Source organism: Sander vitreus, chromosome 19, assembly GCF_031162955.1.
Source record: "Sander vitreus isolate 19-12246 chromosome 19, sanVit1, whole genome shotgun sequence".
Taxonomy (NCBI): domain Eukaryota; kingdom Metazoa; phylum Chordata; class Actinopteri; order Perciformes; family Percidae; genus Sander; species Sander vitreus.
The window spans coordinates 1,293,307-1,313,599 of NC_135873.1; the positions used below are offsets into that span (position 1 = coordinate 1,293,307).

Sequence of the window (20,293 nt, forward strand, 5' to 3'; positions counted from 1 at the left end):
TATGTATGTATGTATGTATGTATGTATGTGAGTCTGGGGAGATCCTTTGCATCCTTCAAAATACGACAAGACAAATAACTTCATGCCATTAACTGCTAACAGCCTTCAACCACAGCCTGTGTTCATGCACAACCTAAAAATAAATCTTTGCAGGTCACTCTACCATGTCAGACTCCACCAACATGCCCAAAGAAAGACACAGGATGAAAACAAAACATGACATGAATGCTGGTAAATGCAATTAATCATCCTATGCAAGCATGTCCACATCAACACACACAGCAGTAAAAACATTCCACAAAACACACAATGTCTCAAAATCTAAACTGTAGATAAGGATGCATTCAGAGAAACACTGACACGACATTTAGCTCTAAAAATATGAATGATTGTCTATCTGTGTGTGTGTGTGTCTAAAAAAACAAATATACAAAAGGCTTATTTTTTTTCAGGCCTTTATTATATAGGACAGCTGAAGATGTGAAAGGGGAGAGAGAGAGAGAATGATATGCTGCAAAGGACTGATCCTTTGTACATGGGGTGCACACTCTACCAGTCCTCTAACAGTCCTGATGTATTATTGTTGATTGTTTTGTTGCTGTCCTGATCTTGCTTCCTTCATTCCTGAGTTGACTCAGAGGTGACAAACAGTTTTCTGCACCCTTGCATTAAACAGTCTTGAGAAGGCTTTCATCAGTCATTTCGCTACATTTATTTTTTTAGTTTGAGTGCTAGGAAGACATGCAGGAAATTGCCTCAGGTCGGATTCAAACCCTGGGCCTCTGCGTCGAGGAATAAACCTCTATATATGGGCGCGCGCTGTACCAACTGAGCTACCCGGGCGCCCAAGTGCTCAGTCTTTTCAGTTCAGGTGTTCATTTTCAATATTAGTCCTACACAGACGCAGTGTGCAATGAACCTCCTTCTAGTCCCACACCTGCTAAAAATGTTGCGAGCCAACATGGCTTAATATCAATATTTGTGGATGGCTGATTTCTTTACATTCCTTCGACAAGAGCCTTTTTCTTCCCCCTTGTCTTCTTTTGGATCTCATTTGTGTTGCTGCTGCTCTTGTTGGCACTGCTGGCTCTCTTCATCTGGTACATTACCTTAGCTGCTTGATCAGAGAGTGTCTGCAGGGGGAAAGAGATGAGAAATCAGTAAGCGAGGGAGTTTGTCAGTGTGTAAGGGATCCTGGCTCTCGTCATTGTTTTCACTTTGTTTTTTTCTTCAAGATATGATGTGTTAATTAGTGAGCTTTAGAGCTGCTGCAGTCTATGTTAGGCTAAGCTAACCAGCTGCTTACTGTATCTTCAACTATCCCTTTAACCAGTTTTTGGTGGTGAATCCAAATAAATTGTGTGCCACAATTGGTGAACATCGGATGGCATGTTAGGAGTACTTGTGAAAAAGATGGCACAATCCTGAGGCAAAACAGAAACTGCTTTAGAAATAGCCACAGGGTTGTGCTATTGTATTCAAGGCTGCAGCAAAAGTGAATCACTTTTTCCATGACCCATTGCCTAAATATTCCCCAACTTTAACTGACAGCCATTTTTTATATATCCTGCTCAACAACAACAAACAAGACTGTAATAATAAAGTAAGATAAATCTGACACACAATTAATCTTTAGTTTCTTTTACTGATGACATAATTTCACTGGAAATCAATAACATAAGATTAGATCAATTAAGTGCTTGATTACCTGGGATTCCGTGGTGATGTCATCACAGATTGTTGTCATGGTGTCTATCCAGTTGCCATAGATACTCTCTTCCTTTTGGATTGGCCTCTGCTTACTATGGGGCAGAAACACGCACACACCCCATGTGCACACGCACATGTGCACACGCACACGCGCGCACACACACACACACACACACACACACACACACACACACACACACACACACACAAAATCAGCAGACCTGCATGCCTATCCTATACCCTTACACTAACTTTGACATAAACATGCCTAGCCATGACATCCTTGTTTTTTATTATATTGCCGTCTGTCCTCTACCTGGATCAGGGGCCAGAGTCATACCTGATTTGATTGTGCAGGTCTTGCTGTGCTTTTAGTTGCCTCTGTGCTTCCTGCACTCGACCCTCCATGGTTAAACTGGCACAGAGTTGAGCACAGTGAACGCCAAGCACCGCCATGTTGAGGCTACCAGCCCAAATCCGACTTCAGGCCAAACAAAACAAACAAATGGAAACCTTTATTGTCTGTCATGACAGGAAATTGTCTTAGAAGTGGCCTCGAGAGGAGATGAGAAAGACATAAATAAATGAATAAAACACAGCAGATCACCTTCTCGACACTCGAGTTTCAACAGTGATATCAAAATGATACTTTTTCAATAAATTGCAAAGCAATACTTCGAGTATAAACATTTTCAAACTTCAATATCTGATCAAAGAATATGTAAACACGACTTTGGTGTCAACTTTGACAGTTTTTGATACTCTTTACTATGGATACAATCAAGTCAATACTGCAAAATTATTAAAAGGTCAGTATTCAACCCTATAGTGTTTACCTGCAGGTAGTTACTGGTCGTTGTTCAGTTATAACACGGGTGACTTTTTCTTGGTCTCTGGTCTTGAAGCTCAACTGGAGTTGAAATGGAAGTGTGTCCTTCTGGAGGAAAACTGTCACACACTTTGACATTACTGGGTGTTAGTCCTGACAACATCAGTCATGCTGCCAGGACATGGTCCCCACAACGTCAGTCAGGCTGGCAGGACACGGTCCCCACAATGTGCTGTAAACCAACTACTAGAATATGGCAATGTTGATTTTGTTTGTCTTACCTTCTGTAAATTCTGGTTTTACAGCAAACTGGATAGTGATCTCCAGCCCTTTGGTCACATTCCCTATTTCTCTCACCAGTTTGTGATTGTTTCCATCCTCAAAAGGAAAATACCTACAGAGAAAGAGAGAGGAAAATACTAAAAAAATCACCATAAAAGAGCTACATTTCCCAGGTACATAGGCTGGCAATCTGGCAGTTCTGGCAAATGCCAGAAGGGCCGATGCACTCTTGGGCCGATTTGGGAAAAAAGAAAAAAAAATGTGGCAACACTGGTAAACGTCGGGCTTCTACTTTTCAAAATAAAAGCTTGCGTCTGGCCCGCTATGTCTTCATACTTTGGTGTTTTGGGTCTTTAAGTATGTAATAATATCTTTTAGCATTTCCATTCTATTCTAACATGGTGCCATGGTAGTTTATTTGAAGGTTTTATGAATTGTGTGTATTATTTAATTATGAAAGCCTGTAAGTGCGCCTCATGCTGCTGGTGCCATAATCTCACATGAGCCTGTTTTTTTGCAATTATAAAGCAAATAACGTCCCCGTCTGAAATTGGGCCGGTGAGGGATGAAATCGCCAGGGCCAAATTTTTGTCCCTGTCCCGCCCCTGCCCAGGTACACTTGCAAATAGGACAGAGATCAATGTATATTTATATTGAATATACACAATGTTATAACATTATAGACCTGAAGTGACTCCTTAAGTGTTAGCATTTTGGTGTCCATGTTCTCATCATTGTTAGGTTTACATACAAAAGTTTCTGTCATTGTATTTTTGGTGTCAGTCGCCACTCACACTCCATCAGGAGCAAGCAGGGTTGCAGTGACTCCCGTTGCAAGGATGTTGTCCATGGAGGCTGACTGGATCTCTGTTGCAACGGTACCAATGCTCACAATGTTTATCTGTGAAAGGAAGCTGGGTTTTTACAAGAGAAGGTGTGACATTTACATACTTACGCTTTGGCTACACTGCATGCGTAACGTATGCGGACCATTCAAGGAGTGGACGTGCCGCAGAATCTATCTTTCAACTGGCAACACCTGCAGCGCACACACAGCGCAGAATTCTGTGTCACAGGCAAGATGGTGAGCTTTTGCTTTGGGATTGTTGTTGTTTCTTTAGTTTTTAGAGCCGGCACAGCGCTGTGAAACGTTGATCTGTTGTCAGATGTTATCAAAAGACGCAGGTGACAGGAAACAGTAAATAAAATAAGAAACTATCAAAACCAAACTGCCAATATTCTCACTGATAGTCATTAAGTCATTTTATGTATACTTCATAAATTATGATCCATTTCTGTGTAAAACACACCTCGTGTAAAAATATAAATAGAAGACTGTTCTATTTTTACGTTTGTAGAGCAGATCACCACAGAGCATACGCACCACTTACACACTGCTCTCATATCCTGCGTCGCCAGTTTCATTGATTATAGTGGAAGCGTAGTTATGGAGCACCCGCTCCGCAAATGTTACGCGTGCAATGTAGCCGGCCCGTTAGATCATCATATAGCATACACATGTAATATGTTTTGCTAAATCCCACATTTAGCTATGGCATGGTTAACATTTAGCTAGCTAAAGTGTTACGGCACAATCATTTCCTATTGGTTGAGGGTGAGGGGGGTGATGCTTACCTGCTTCACAGAGCTTACAAAGCGTAAGTGAAGCAGACACAGAAGAGACTCAGACTGACTGAAGGGACATTTGCTGCTGAAAGTCGAGTGACTCAAGCTTTTCCCCCTTTCCCCATCAAGTTGTGTTAATGTTTTTTCCCCGTTTTGTGTCGATGCTGTTTGAAGCTGCACCGAAGACCGGGCTGGCCCAAGAAGGACGGAGTAAAGTGGAGCCCGGAGTTGAGGATAAAGGTAGGCCATTTCATCCTTCCTTTCAGCCTGGCGAACCGAGTATTTAGTTCTATAGATTAAAATGCACAGCTAACCAAGCTTCGGAGTTCCTCGAAACGTAATAATAATATTAAGTTTTCCCAGAGTTGTGACTATGCCATGACAATAGACTAAGATCTTTTATTTTTATTTACTGTGCTGCTCAAAGGCTAGCGCTGACAGCTACTAGCATCTTTAAAGGTGGAATATTTTCTTGCATGGCACTCAATGCATGAGTTGACATCGTAAATCAACCAACACACCTTCAATGTCAATATGACGACTTTGAATTTTCCATTTGTTTTTATTTTGTCCCTCTTACATGACATACGCTTTTGTGATTATTGAATCTTCAAGTGATATGACTGATTGATATGATTGATATTAATTTCAACTAAATGATGTGAACTGTGAATGTTTTATATTTTATTCTAAGAAATGGCGGAGCGTCGTTTCGGTGCGCTTGGGCAGTACTACACCCCTGGTTACACTTTCATGTGAAGCATGTTTCAGTACTCTCTCCACCTTCGGGACATTAATTAACGTTAAATATGTTCCACAGTGCTAGAAGTACTCAGGAATGTGTCTCACCCTTCCTCCAGTAGTGTCTGCGAGTCTCCCGACGTCTGCCAAGCGACAATCTGTCCCTTCAAAAGTCATTACTGATATTATGACTCTGGGAGAAGAAAATAAAGTATATTTTATTCTATTTCTATTTCAACATTTGATTTAATGAGATTAAGTTGCACATGCATTACAAGCAGGGCTATCCTCACCCACTCTCCACAGCCTGCAGAGACAATTGTCTGTAGAAATATGGAGTAAGGGGAGAGGGGGACAGAGAGGGAATTTTCTCCATCTCACCCAGTCCGATGTTGGCTCTGCCATCAGTGCACAAAATCACCTGCAGAACACAGAAGATAAGGAACTCCATTACCCACAAGTCTCCTTGTCATATCAGACCATTTCCAGTCCACATTGTTGGGTTTCAGCTCGTTTTAAAGACGGGATTCGACATTTCAGTAGCCTCTGTTTGATAAAGTGACGCCATTGAAAGCACAAACAATACAATATAAATCAATCGAATCTCCACGTTACATCATCGGAGCAAACAATTAAAAGGGTTTTTATTTATATTGGTGATTGCTTGTTGCTCCGTTTCATTGTTGCCCCTTTATCAAACTTTTACAAGCCCAGATGCTGGACTATTCCTGTAAGGTCCTTTAGACTCACTCACCTTTGACCCGGGGTACCTTGACGCCATTGCAACCGAGGCTAATGCTGCAGGACCAAGACACGTAGCCCCGTGTTCCCTCAGGCTGGATGTGCAGAAATATTAAAAAACAAAGATTCAAGTTCTGTACCACAGTGATGGTATTTTAAAGTATAAAAAGCATTTTATGTGCCGCCATCGTCACCTACTCTTTGACCCTTTGTACTAGTTGGTCGTACGTCTCGGCAATACAGTGTGGGATGCTATAAGCCACACTTTGTTGCCATATATGGTCGTAGTCAACCAACGCCCAGTCCCGGAGAGTGAGAGGAGTACTAGTACCATCACCATATATTACAACCTGTAAAACAACAAAAACAATATATGACGGGTTTTTAAGTATGGCAGTTATTATATTAGACTTTAAAAAGCATGGTTGCACCAAAAAAAAAGAAGAAAAAATGACTTCCACAGAGCACGATAATCCAGTGAGGTAAACAGGAAGTCTTGCGTTTGTTATGGCATGACAAGTCAAATGTTTTCATAGAAGTATACAGTATATAATTATAGGAGATGCCTGGGTGTCTTGACTGTCAGAGTCATGCTCTGTTCCCTCCCCTGCTCCGTAAATTATAAAGTGTGGTCTAGAACTACTCTGTCCTGAGATAACTTGTTGTTTTGACACTATAAATAAAACTTGAGCTTAACTGAATTGACCTCCGAATGTATTTAAAGGATTTTCAGCAGCCTGAAGAAGTAAAAATGATCCAGTATTTCACAAGGAAAGAGCAAAAAATGTTGTAGTAGTAAGTACTGGCCTGAGCCAGTGGAATAACTATAGGCTTTTCCAGCATTTAGTTATCATGTGTGTGTTATGATCTGAGCTTCTCTGTTCTTTGTTTTGAGAGCCGGTCCAGCCGCGTGTGCATGTTAGTGCATGTGGGCGTGAAATAAAATGTAGGTATTTCATGGACTGGTGAACTTTCTGTGAGAGCCGTGTGCATGCAATCCCATCGCGTGTTTTATTCACCGTATTTCGAGTACAGCAGGCGGCTTCTGGGGCTCCAGCCCTGAATGTTTTCTCAAAGGCCCCGAATCATCATGTTTTTCCCAAATGATGTACACATTTTGTTATCAAATGGCTTAAAAAATAGTGCAAATAGCTGCTGTAAATGAAGCATGCCCCCCCACACACCCTTGATTAAAGCTGAGCCCCAACGTCTGGCTCCGCCCCTGGAGTACAGCCCATTTAAATGATGCATTAAAACAAAAAATTACAATTTTCTTCCCTTGTTCTTATTTTTTAAAAGCAGAAAATGATTTTTCCTACCTCATCGTTGAACGTGACCAGTGCTACTCTCCTGTGGGGTGACTGCTGCAGCAGGGACGACAGCGCTCTCTGCAGGGCATCCTGGATACCCTGAGAGAAGACAGAAACAGCAACAGACTTAACAAAACAAGTTTAACACCATCACATGCATAATACAATAGTTAAAGAGTGTATTCAGCCCCTTAGTGATTTAGTAACATCTCACCTCTAATCTGGATATGTATGTAGGAGATCCACTGCTTGATGTAACCTAAAGTGGAGCAAACATGTTAGGAAGATGATATGACTGATATGTCTCTTCATCAGTGGTGGAATGTAACTAAGTACATTTAAAGTACTGTACTTAAGTACACATTTTTTGCTACTTGTACTTTACTTAAGTCTTTTCTTTTCATGCCACTTTCTACTTCTACCCTGCTACATTTCAGATAGTCTCACTTTGCCAGACCTTCCTCCACAGCGCTGCGGAGGAGGGTCTGGCTAGTCCACACAGCATTCCGGGATGGGAGAAAAACATGCTCTGGTGTATTGGCATTTCTTTGTAAGTGTACAGACAGTTTATTAAAAAGATAGTTTAGAAAGACAGTATTGTTCACGTATACAGTCCGACCAGTCAAATGACGAACGCAGTGCCATATATTTTAAGAAACAGATATCATTCATGCATTTCCATGTAATTACATTTCACAAATGTAATTACTATCGACCCATGGGGAAACCACGGAACATGGGAGATTTCAGGTGACGGTTCAGCTCACGTTGCACAGCATTCGTCGTTTGACTGGTCGGGACCGTTTTCCCAAAATGGTGCCCGCCTGTATACCGAACGGTAACTGAACACTTACAAAGTTCTCAATGCTTCGGTTTACACACTGAAAAAAAAAAAAAAATCAACTTCAAAAAATTGAAGTAATCAATCACACGAAATATTTGACATTAAGGGTGCTCCGATCAGGATTGCTGGAAGCCATATCGGTCGATACCGATCACCGGGTCTATTTGAAGCCTTCTATTTATCATGTCATATATTTATCATATATTCATTTTAATATTCTTAACAACAATGTATAAGTATTAAAATTAACAGAAGATAATGTATTGTGAATTGTCAACTGTTTACTTTTATTGACAGGAAACGTTCAACATTCCACTTCCTCCAGAAACACACCTTAAACAGCTTAGAGCTTAACATATAAAGCCTTATTCCGGAATAAATTACAAAAAAAATAGAGAAAATAGAACAAAATGTTCTCACGAGTAGCGCGTCATCTGATCGGCCTTTATGATTCAAACTATTTAAAGCCTTTTATCGTTATCGGCTGATAACGATCGGTGACCGATCAAAGTAAAAAAAAATATTTAGTTTAATCTGAAAAGTTTAACTCCAAGCAACCACTTTTTAAAGGTTGGGTCAATAACTTATTATTTATACATCCGACTAAATTAATTATTTTAGGTTGTCTCAAATAAAAAAATAACAGTTGTCATTACTTGAAATGTATAGTAAATCAAATTTTTAAAAATTACTTTTAATACATTTTGATCAATGACTACTCAGAACATTTCCTTTAGAACACATTTATATTTATTGTTTAAAAAATTAATAACATTGATGATCGGTTTCAAATGTATGAAGATAAACAGTCTGCTTCAGCTGAACACCAGAAACAAGACTACTGATGTCATCAGAAGACAAATCATGCCCCACCCTAATCTGTGAGGTAATAACATCTTTCTATGGCAAAAAAGGTACTCTGACATCAAAGTGTGTGGTGGGGCAGTGTGTGCTACAGGGTGAAAATACCAACCACTAGTGCAGCATTTGGACCATGTGTTTAGTTGATCTTTATCATTTGATGTAAGGGCTTACACAAAAATACATTGAACCCACACATTTGTTACATAATTCAAACTGTCACATGATGACATCACATTTGTAGTAATATTGAATTAGGAAGGGTTTTCCTGACAGAACACATTTAACCTTAAAACATCCTAAAATACAATTTGTCACAGAAGAGCACCGCTGCCTCGCGGCGAAAAATGTCTGAGGGACGCGGTAATCAGACGGACCGGTGGCCTCCCTTGCCTGAACCGGCCAAACGACAACGTTCCTCAAAAACAATCTACCCCCACCGAACGGTAAGCAATATTCCTCTTCTTCTCCTTGTCCATCTAAAACCGATACTGGCTGTGCTGTTCCTGCCACCGGCCATTCATGTCCCCCCCCCCACTCCTCGTCCGCTCCCCCCCCCCAACCACAATAATTATTGGTGACTCCATCACCCGGGATATAAGTTTTTTTTTAATGCTGTCACACACTGCTTTCCTGGAGCCAAAGTTGCAGACATCCTGGCTAACGCTGTGGACCTGATACCCTCGCTCCGGACCTCTATTAAACTCATCGTGGTCCATTGTGGACATAACGACATGTCCTATCAGCAGAGTGAACGCACAAAGAAAGACTTCGGCACTCTCATTGAAGCTTTTTTAAAAAGATTTTTATTTCGGGCCCACTACCATCTCAAGGTCGCGGAGATTTCCTTTTTAGTAGACTACTCAGCCTTAACGCCTGGCTCCGGCATACATGCAACACCCACACGATAGGTTTTATTGACAATTTCAAACTGTTTTGGGAACATAGCTCCCTGTTCAGCAGGGACGGGATTCATCCCAATAGACGCGGCAGCCAGATGCTACGTGGAAATCTGCGGCTCGCCGTGCAGACGCAAACCTTCAAATGACTGTTTGCATCTCGTAAACAAACGCACTTCCCAGTCATATTCTCCCATAAGCTCTCACTCCTTTACAAATACCTCTGCTAACCCACAGACCAGCTATATCATTCCAGTAAGAATCAGTAATCAGAGGCACAGCGCTACACGCTCCTCTGTACTTCATTTTGAGCAACCATCCATTTATAATCCCATAACCACAGTATCTGTCCCCCGACTGAGACCGATTAAATCAAACCCTAACAAAAGAGGTGCTATACTCAACAACCTAACATGAACTACTACCATTGTGGTCACTGTTCCACTATCTTCATTATTGCCATTGTTCATCACACCCCCAACCGGTGCCGTCGTACACCGCCTACCAAGACTCTGGATCTGTCCCAGGTTTCTTTCTAAAAGGGAGTTTTTCCTTGCCACTGTCGCATTAGCCACTGCTAATGCTCGCTCTTGAGGCAATCACTGGAGCTTTGTAAATTACAGAGTGTGGTCTAGACCTACTCTATCTGTAAAGTCTCTCGAGATAACTCGTTATGATTTGATACTATAAATAAAATTTAACTCGTTCAGGACCTCTGTTCCTTCAATGACAATTTTAATTTCTTTGGGTGGATGGAGAGGATCCTCTTTGCCAGTGATAAAGATCGACATGGTTGTCTGCTCCAGTTCTTCAGCCTCACTTTCCTGCATAAAAAAGAAAAGAAATGCGTCATAGTTTCAGAAATCTCCAGATGTCATGTTAGATCATAATGTGCCAAGCTCTTATACACTCCAAACTTTCAAAACTTGAATAGGCGCAAATCAAACAGATGTTTATTACAAGGAGTGTGACTAGATTAAAAGTGACGAGACCAGCGTGTGATCTAAAAACTGGAGTGCAACCAAGCTCTGTTTGGGAATATGAGCTGCACTTTTATTAAGTTAACGTGTGTGGATTTGTGGTCAGAAGGGTTTTCTCTAGGGCTGCACGATATTGGGAAAAAATGACCTTACAATATTTTTCTATTCTGCGATATATATTGCGATATGAAAAAAAATACAGGAACAGGAGTTCAATTGCTCTATTTGAAACGAATTTAGCATCCTAAAATTATTGGGGTGATTTTGTAGGGGGAAATGCATAGAAAATAAAAATAAATAAGCAGAGGATTTATTTTTAGTCTGAAGATTTTTTTTGAGTGCAAACCAGCCAGTCTTGAGCATGATTGTCTCATGAGCAACAAACTGTGTGTATCTAAGAACTCTTACATCTCAGTTAAAGTAAATCGGTTGTAACCACTAACACTAATATTACCAGCTAGAATTAGCTGGGCCTTGTAATATTATGGCTGATAAATACTGAACACAAGATAATTAGGAGTGTAAATAAAAGATCACATATGCCCTTATGCTGTTAACAGCAGATGTAACCATCAGTCAAGTTTGCAGCTTAAACCTGGGGATTAACTACCACATGTCAAGTATGTCAAGTGTCAAAAACGCAACAAACAAAAAGCCTAATTTTGGAGCATTATTTACCCCCCTTCCTGACAAGCTAGCATGTCATGGTTGGTACTAATTGACGTATAATGTTGTGTAGTTTCATATGAAACTGATATCTTAACTAGCTTTAAAACAGCGTCCGCAGAGCTCTTAAAGACAATAATGTCGGCAAATAAACGTTTTCTAGACTCTTCGCGCCACTATTAACTATTAAAAACACTCAGCAGAGCATATGCATTTTAATTCACGAACATAACATAGCTGTAACGTTAGCTAACTAACTTACACGTGGTAACTTTAGCTAACGTCAATGCCCCCACAAAATGCATTTAGAAATGATAGTTTGCATGTATTAGTTAGCTAGCTAGCTAGCTAGCGAACTGTGATAACATTAGCTACTCACCCACGACCAGAGGACGGCTAACGTTAATGTTACAGTTTGAATGAAGAATGCTAACGTTAGTGCTATCTTATAATTCCCATGCTATCAGTCAGGTATACTTGGGAAAAAAACGTTAACGGTAGACATAGTTTATTGATTTTGTCTTACCAGTATCAATGTTGGTCGTTGTTCTTCTGTGTGACAGCCTGGCTGGAGGGGTCTGTTGGAGTGTACCGTCACGGCCGCCGCCCAATAGATTATTCTGCATGACGGACGTATTTTTTTTTTTTAAATGCTTTATTTAGATGTAAACAGGTCAGAGAGCGGGATCTCAAACTCAACAATGCGCATGTGCAAATCATCCTTAATCTAATAAAAATGCTCTGATCAAATGAATAAATTCAGTTTAATGTCCCGCTGCCAATTTATATTGTATCCATATAAAAAAAAAATGGATTCAACCATAAACATAAACTAGAACGTTTACTTTAAATGAAAAAACTAATAATTTTAAGCTATTTCAAGGAGAAAATACACATTAAACGAACAACAGCAATGTTAGACTTTTTTCAGTGCATGTAGGGACCCTCATTATGCTACAGTGGAAGTGTGGTGCTATTTTGAGCCTTGGTGTAGAAATAGCGATTTCTTTTTATTTTAAACCTTGCCCCGACGACTAGCGTTATAAGGTAATTAGCGGTTTGCGATTCATTCACATTCGATTAGCATGAAAACATATCCCAGAGAACGGTCGAACTCGGTGCACATGTTTTATTAACCCCTAGGTTCATTTTGCGCCGGATATGTCCTTTAATAAATTCTGGAATCATCCCTGACAGGGATAGTTCAGATTTTTTGAAGTGGGTTGTACAGTATGAGGTACTTATCCATAGTCTTTGGCATTTTAAAGCATTAGTTCTGATTCGCCAAAGACACACACACACACACACACACACACACACACACACACACACACACACACACACACACACACACACACACACACACCTCTGTAGTGACAATCATGCTGCCAGAAATGTCCACACAGAAAACCACCAGTGTGTCTTCCAAGTTCTGGTAGTCATCGTCGCTCTGATTCGGCAGGTAAATCTCGTCGCTCTGCACACCTGCGCCCTGACCAACACACACTCTCTTCACATTGTCGTTTACACCGTTTTCACATCCACAGAACTCGCACACCCACACCTCAACAAGAGAAAAAAAGAACGGGAGGTATTTTATTTTTCATTTCATTTTCACTGCTCGTTTGTTTTAATCGCCCTTATTGCACGGACATGACAAATCCTATCTCAAGAGAAAGAAACAGCATAGAGAAAAATAAATGCATAACACTGGAGTTAGAAACTATATGACTGCAGAAAAGAATAAGTCAAATCATTTTTCCACTCACGTTCCTCTGTAAAGTACTCAGACATGATAGGGCAGCACTACATTTCCCACAAATCAGTGGGCTCTGCAAACTCTCCAGGCCTGAGGCTGGTAAGAAAAGGAGAAAAATTAAAGAGTTTAAAAACTAATAAAAAATGGGACAGGTGTGTGTGTGTGTGTGTGTGTGTGTGTGTGTGTGTGTGTGTGTGTGTGTGTGTGCGCGTGTGCGTGTGCACATGGGGTGTGTGCGTGTTTCTGCCCCATAGTAAGCAGAGGCCAATCCAAAAGGAAGATGTCCTCTGACCTCGGCAGATGTCGACCAGTTTTCCAACACTGATTGAGACGACGTTGACGTTGGCTTCCAGCCTGCTTCCTCCTTCCTTATCAACTGATGAAACACGACAAATGAATAACTAAGACAAACAGTAAATATATAACTCTGGGACACTCACGATTCAGCAAACAGAACTCACATCTGGGCGGGACAGGAGGAGGGAGGGAGAGAGGAGCAGGTGGAGGCTGAACGGTGGGAAGGGCGGGCAGAGGCAGCGAAGTGGGCCGAGGTTTTCGGAGACGACGAGGAGGCAGCGGTGGAGGAACTGGACGATGAGAGAAAGAAAACAGATTGTGCTTTGTGGCATGTTTGATGAAATGATAAGTTTAATGAAACAGGTTCAAATTGATCCAGATTTAGTTTTGATGGCAACCAATCTGTCAGAACAAGCCCGGTCTTGGAAAGAAATTCAGTGTTGATATTTTACATGATTTTTAGTAGAGATGGTCCGATACCATTTTTTGCTTCCCGATACCGATTCCTGATACCTGAACTTGCATATCGGCCGATAGCGAGTACTAATCCGATACCAGTGTGTCATATATTTTACTATGTTTTAACAACTGTATACTACTATCCCTGTATGGATGTGATATGATTTCTATCTTTGTTGTTCGGTCTGGCTCAGGTTAAACTTTTTGTGAAACATGAGCAAACACAAACAATGAACGCCACAGAACTTTCGGTAACACTTTACTTGAAGGTATCTACATAAGAGTGACATGACATTGTCATGAACTCATGACACTGTCATGACACATGAACCCTAACGCTAACCTTAACCATAACCATAACCGAATGACACTTACTAAAAGAAGCGTTATGTCATAAACGTTTATGACTTGTTTATAATGTTTATGACACGTTCATGACAGTGTCATGTCACTCTTATGTAGCTACCTTCAAGTAAAGTGTAACCGAACTTTCTTTTATTATCCAGTTTGACAGTCATAACGGAAAGTTATAGTAAATAAACTACATTAAAGTAGATTGTTCTTCGGGGCTAAATGACGTGGTATCAGATCAGTACATAAACTTCAGTACTTTCTGATACCAGCATTTTAGGCCGTATCGGAGGCTTTTCCAATACTGGTATCTATACATCTCTAATTTTTACCTAAGTTTAGGGGTTAAAGTACTTCTTCCTCAACTGTATTTGACCACTTTCATCACCCACACTACAGGGTGAAAGTGGCGTTTTATCCACTTGGACCACGTTTTTTAGTTGGTGAGAAATCCTGGTTTATTGTGGATGGACGTACCAAATAAACAGGAAATGATGGGGTATTTTTTTTTCGACCTACCGAGAATTTTGTTAACCCAAATCAATTACGACTTTGTTCTTGTGTAATTAAATCTATCTGACAACCTTTCTGTGTGCGGACTTCCCCTCGTTGAACTGCTATCTGTATCTCCTACACTGCTTCGCTCGCACACACCCACACACACACATACACACACACACATACACACACACACACACACACACACACACACACACACACGCGCTTTCCTGTTATTTCGCTGCAATACTCTTGAGAATGTGCTGAACAGAAAAAAACAATAGTTTAGATACATTGACCTTTATGAATGCTGTTTTTGTGAAAGAGAGAGAAAGTTACCTTCTTGCTGTTTAACTGCCACTGTGTTGTCATACTGATGTTTGATAAGAGAAACACCTGTGGATGCTGGGAAAATAAGTACATTAAGGCGCTAAAACACATAACATAAGCTGAAATAAATGTAATGAAACAAATTATCCAATCTAATGCACAATATTTTAGTTATCGTTAAACAATCAATATAGAGGAGGGGAGTCCATCAATAATCCAGGCTAAACTGATCCTTCTAACTCTCATCCATCTAACACAGGAAACCCTCTTATTTTGAAATTAAGGCAACATAATCAGTCGCATGCACAATCAGCCAACCCATTATTTTTTCCTTATAGAAGTCTGAGTTTTATATTTGAATATTAACTAAAATTTAAAAAAGTTGAGTTGGAAGATGTAACAGTTCGAGGGAAACTATTCCAAACTCTATTTGTGTAGCACCTTTCATACAAGAAATGCAGCACAAAGAGCTTTACAATTAGGACAAATAGACAGAATGAACATAAAACGGGATAGAATACAATGATAAATGTAAAAAAATAAGATAGAAAATAAAAACACACTTGATAATAGTAGTTAAAAAAATAAGATACAAACAAGATAAAATAGGATGAAATAGAATACACACAGTAGAATGCATACCATAAGATTAATAATAAAAACCTACTGACTAATAAAAAATAAAGATAAAGAAAGATACTACCCATATTTGCAGCATGCACACATCAATAAACTCTGCAGCAGCGTCAAAAGCTCTCCATTTCTCTCTTCTACTCTGTTCTTTCCTTTTCTACATCCGTGGTGGGGACTTTTTTTTATTTATTTTTAAGATGAACAATAAAGTAACGTTATTAAAAAAGATGCAAATCGCTGCACTCACCTTCTCCGTCAGGCCTCCAATTACACACAACATGACTGCAGGCGAACTCCATCTGAGACACGCAAAGACACAACGTTGTTATTGCAAGGACATTTAAAAGACTAAAACGACATGCAGTCATGAATGATGGATGCAGACATCAGACAATATCAGCAATAAGGCAACAAAAGATCAGCTTCTTGCTATCGTGGTTAATATTGTCACCGTGGCAACTGGCGCCTTGATTTGGTTATTTTTTCTAGTCAACAGGTGGCTGAGTAAAACCATGAAAGCAAACATTTCCTGTTTGAATAACTGAGAGGGAAAAGAGAACAACATGGTAAATAACGGCCTGGAAAGGGTTAAGCATAAGCCAAAAGGGTATGTGTGCTGTATATTATGAAGTATAACAGTATGATATAGTGGTTTAAATGGGTATTTATAACTACCATGAGCTAAAACAAGTTCAAGTTCACAATGACAGTAGTAGCAGGATTTACTGCAAGAGAATCTGACAGTGAAATATTTAGCACTGTGATACTCAAATTATAATACTAATGATAATACTAATGATAATAATAATAATAATAATAATAATAATAATAAAAATAATAATAATAAGGGTTAAAAATCTACCTCTTCAAACTGGCATACTCAGTGTAATTTGATAGTATTTGTCATTTTTACTGTTAATTGCTTTGCAGTTCTGTGTGGTCTTTTTTGTGCATCTGTTTTCATCTTTTTACTATTTGATCATGTAAAGTGTCCTTGAGTGTCAAGAAAGACGCCCATAAATAAAATGTATTATTATTATTATTATTATTCAAATTAGTGTTGCCGTGTGGCGCCGGCAAACATTTTGTAATTCACAATGAAAATGAATAGGTTCACGCTGGGATTTTTTTAATTTGTACTTTTGAATGTAAATAAGGTGCCAGAGTGCATAAAATAAAAAAGCATCAACAAGGAAAATAATCCCCTAGACAACTAAGAGGAGCAAAAGTTGCGCAGAAATGAGAATACTTCTGAAAAGCGAGGATGTCCCCTCTTTTAAGACCTGGCTGGCAGAGATATCCAACTTGCTACATATGGAGAAAGTATGATACAATGTCTCACTCAACCTTTGACAAAATGTGGCAACCATTTTTGTCTTATCTATCAAGAATGTCTTAAAATGCTTCACATCACCTTCTTCTTACACAATTCAAGCCAGCAATCCAGTGTAGCGTCAGCCTTTCAACATACAGCATTCACACCGCAATTTCTTCATGTATATATATATATATATATATATATATATATATATATATATATATATATATATGTATATATATATATATATATATATGTATATATATATATAAATAATGTATGCATATGCAGATTTTTCTTTTTATTTAGCTACTTATTTGTTAGTCTATTGTTGTTGGCTTTTGCTTGTCTATGGGTGGGTTACTTTGCCGTGTTCGGCGGTGCTTTTTTTTGTTTTTTTAAACAGAAAAGCTATAAATAAAATATATAAAAAAAGAATAAAAAAAAAAAAAGAAGGAATGATAATACTTCTTAATACTACTTGATCCCATAAATGTGTATTTCACACTAAAAGTGTTTAAATATGTTATTCATTCCGTCTCTGGTGATCAGTTTATGTTTAGCTTTGTGAATCAATCAACATTCGAGTGATTGCATGATGGAAGAGGTTCCAGCTTAACGTTGTACAGACTCTTTCAAATGTAACCAAAGCATTTTAAAATGCATTAATATTTCAGATTTATCCCTCATACAGGCCGAGTGTCAATCCTTGTGTCAAGTTAATTATAAATCAGCTAATTTGAAAATAAAGAACTTCAAAGAAAGATTGGTTATGGGTATTTAATGTTTCATTTTATGTGATAAATATGAATGTTGGTTTATTAAACTGGCCCTGGCCTCCTGTCATTTTGCAAAAGTGAAGTAAGCAAGTTGAGTGTCCCTCATTTAGCAGATTGAGTTCTTAAAACAGATCATATTCACATGATTTGTTTTAAAGTGAGTGAGTCAAACAGCAGGATGCAGAAACAGACTAATCATCCTCTCTCTCTGACTTTTGCACTGTTGAACACCGTGCTAAAGTTGAATCGTGATTCATTAACATGGAGGAATTTTCTCTTTTTAGATGTGACCTAAACTTTCACAATCTGCACGAAACTACATCACCGAAACACAATTAGCCCAAAGGTCTAAGGAGAAGCTTGCTTTCTTGCTAAGTTAGATGAGAAAATCAACACCACTTTCATGCCTGCACATAGAGCTATGATCAGCACATTATTGGGTTTTTCTCAACCCGACTCCAGCACAGTCCAGCACATAAATCCCCCCCCACACACACCAATAAAACAGCGATTTGTAATTTTAACTGTAGTTTTCGTATTGAGCTTTTGAAAGTGCTGGCAGACAAATCTTGTTACCTTTTGTAAATCTACAAATCTAATGTGCACTTTTCAAAAAGCATTTTCTCACACACTACAAACATAACACTTTTTTCACTGTTTATATTTGTTTCGTATATATCTGGATGTCATTTTTCTGTCATTCTATCCTTCAGGACTCTCTAAAGGCAGAGCAAGGCTAGCTGTTTCCCCCCGTTTCCAGTCTTTGTGCTAAGCTAAGCTAAGCTAAGCTAACTATGTCTTGGGGGTCTCGAAAAAGAACGCGAATAAGCGCATTTCCCAAAAATGTCCAACTTTTCCTTTTAGAACATTTATTGAAAGTTGCACAAAAGAACATACTTTCATACAATGTACATCTTAAACAAGTTCATACATCCTCTACACTCACCACTTTGTCTATTTGCATTACCAGTAAACTAACTGATCTTATGGCATACATTTTGTGTGCTATGAGTCATTTTATAACAGCAGGGAGCACTAACTTTAAGTCCAAGGGTGAATGTCACACTTTTAACTTTTCACACTCTTCTATATATGTTTAATCGTTTTGGTAAATATCCTGTCTGTTGTGTAGATATTTCAATTCTTTAAGAGAACATGAGTGATTTTCTATTCCATTTTAAAACTATGTGTGTGTGTTAGTTCGTAAACAGCAAAAGCAAATGAATGATCTGTTGAGAAATTGGTAGTTTTGATTTCTGCGGGTCAAATCAGGTTTCACAGACACACTGTATCTCTAATATGACAGTCTTACTGAAGTAAAAGCACAAATGACTTTCCTCACACCCATTATGGCAGTTGGGAACCCTGACTTTCATCATATTATCACTGGAAACACAAAACAAACACAGACACACGTTACAACAAGAACATAATTACCTTCACTGGTGGCTGTGTTCAGCCGTGTCGCTGAAACGCAAAAGCATGGGTTTGTTAAGCAGCAGGTTTAGAATATGTGTTAACGTGTGGGTGTGTTCAAAGTCTAAAAAGCAACGCTGTGCATGTGTGTGTGTGACTTGTGTGTCAGGAAGTTAGCACAGGGTTGGCGGTTGAGAGAAAGAGTAAGAGAGATTAAAAGGAAGAGTTTGAAAAGAAGAGTTGAAAGAAAAAAGAAAAATATTTGAGTCTACAGATTCTCAATGATTGGTATTCTGTAAAAACCACACACACAAACACGTCAGTATATTGTATACAGTATTTGAGTTATTTTATTAGTTCAAAAAAGTGCATTTAATCCATGTACTGTACAGCATTTGCTACACGAAAGATAAAGAAAAAAGATGATTGATTAGTCTTAAAGGAGCACTCTCATTTTACACACATAGGCCTATGTTCACACTTGGCGTCTTTTTTGAAGCTGCCAGCGTCTGTTTTACATTATAATCCTATGGAGTAAACCGTGTTTTCAAAAAAGTCCTGAGCGCTTTCTTTAAATGCCACCGCTGACTTCCTTTTTGCAGTCTTTTTGAAGTTGAAAAAAGCCCTACGTCAAGCGCTTTTTTGACAGCCGACCAAAGACAAGCGGAGTAGCCAGACCTGTCGTTTTCATAACAACAAGAAAAAATGGAGTGGGAGCACAGCGAGTTACACAGTATGACCGGGTGCTCCCCGTACAGGGCTTACGCTTTGTTTTATGTAACGTTAGCAGCACCTCTCTCTCTCTGTTCTTTCTCTAGCTCGCTCCGCTGCTTTGTTTTATCTAACGTTAGCACCTCTCCACATAGCGCTCTAGCTAGGATACTGTAGCAGTAGCTGTTGTTACAGCAACAAAAGACGCTCTCGGCTGCTTTTTGGAATAAAAACGCTGCCAGCTTTTTTTTTC

At 39.2% G+C, this 20,293-nt stretch overlaps 1 protein-coding gene and 1 long non-coding RNA gene across 3 annotated transcripts; one reads left to right on the plus strand and one right to left on the minus strand.

Annotated features, from left to right (window-relative positions):
• Positions 1 to 449: 449 nt before the first annotated feature.
• Positions 450 to 19,442, minus strand: LOC144534509 (circularly permutated Ras protein 1). Of its 2 annotated transcripts, none has more exons than XM_078276480.1 (19): positions 19,351 to 19,442; positions 16,064 to 16,115; positions 15,193 to 15,249; positions 13,710 to 13,835; positions 13,541 to 13,624; positions 13,259 to 13,344; positions 12,856 to 13,053; positions 7,454 to 7,498; positions 7,249 to 7,338; positions 6,128 to 6,279; positions 5,943 to 6,024; positions 5,482 to 5,609; positions 5,297 to 5,381; positions 3,616 to 3,722; positions 2,821 to 2,933; positions 2,547 to 2,658; positions 2,051 to 2,191; positions 1,709 to 1,802; positions 450 to 1,133 (listed from the first exon to the last, which is right to left on the minus strand). In XM_078276480.1, exons 2-19 carry the CDS (start codon positions 16,113 to 16,115, stop codon positions 999 to 1,001), a joined length of 1,887 nt encoding a protein of 628 aa, XP_078132606.1. In that variant the 5' UTR covers positions 19,351 to 19,442; the 3' UTR covers positions 450 to 998. The 2 variants fall into 2 exon arrangements, with proteins under 2 accessions (XP_078132606.1, XP_078132604.1); XM_078276478.1 differs by having other exon boundaries at positions 15,193 to 15,258.
• On the plus strand, positions 3,736 to 10,013 carry LOC144534511 (uncharacterized). Its single transcript, XR_013503560.1, has 3 exons — positions 3,736 to 3,905; positions 4,633 to 4,687; positions 9,265 to 10,013. It is a non-coding gene; the product is annotated as an uncharacterized LOC144534511 (long non-coding RNA).
• Positions 19,443 to 20,293: the final 851 nt, after the last annotated feature.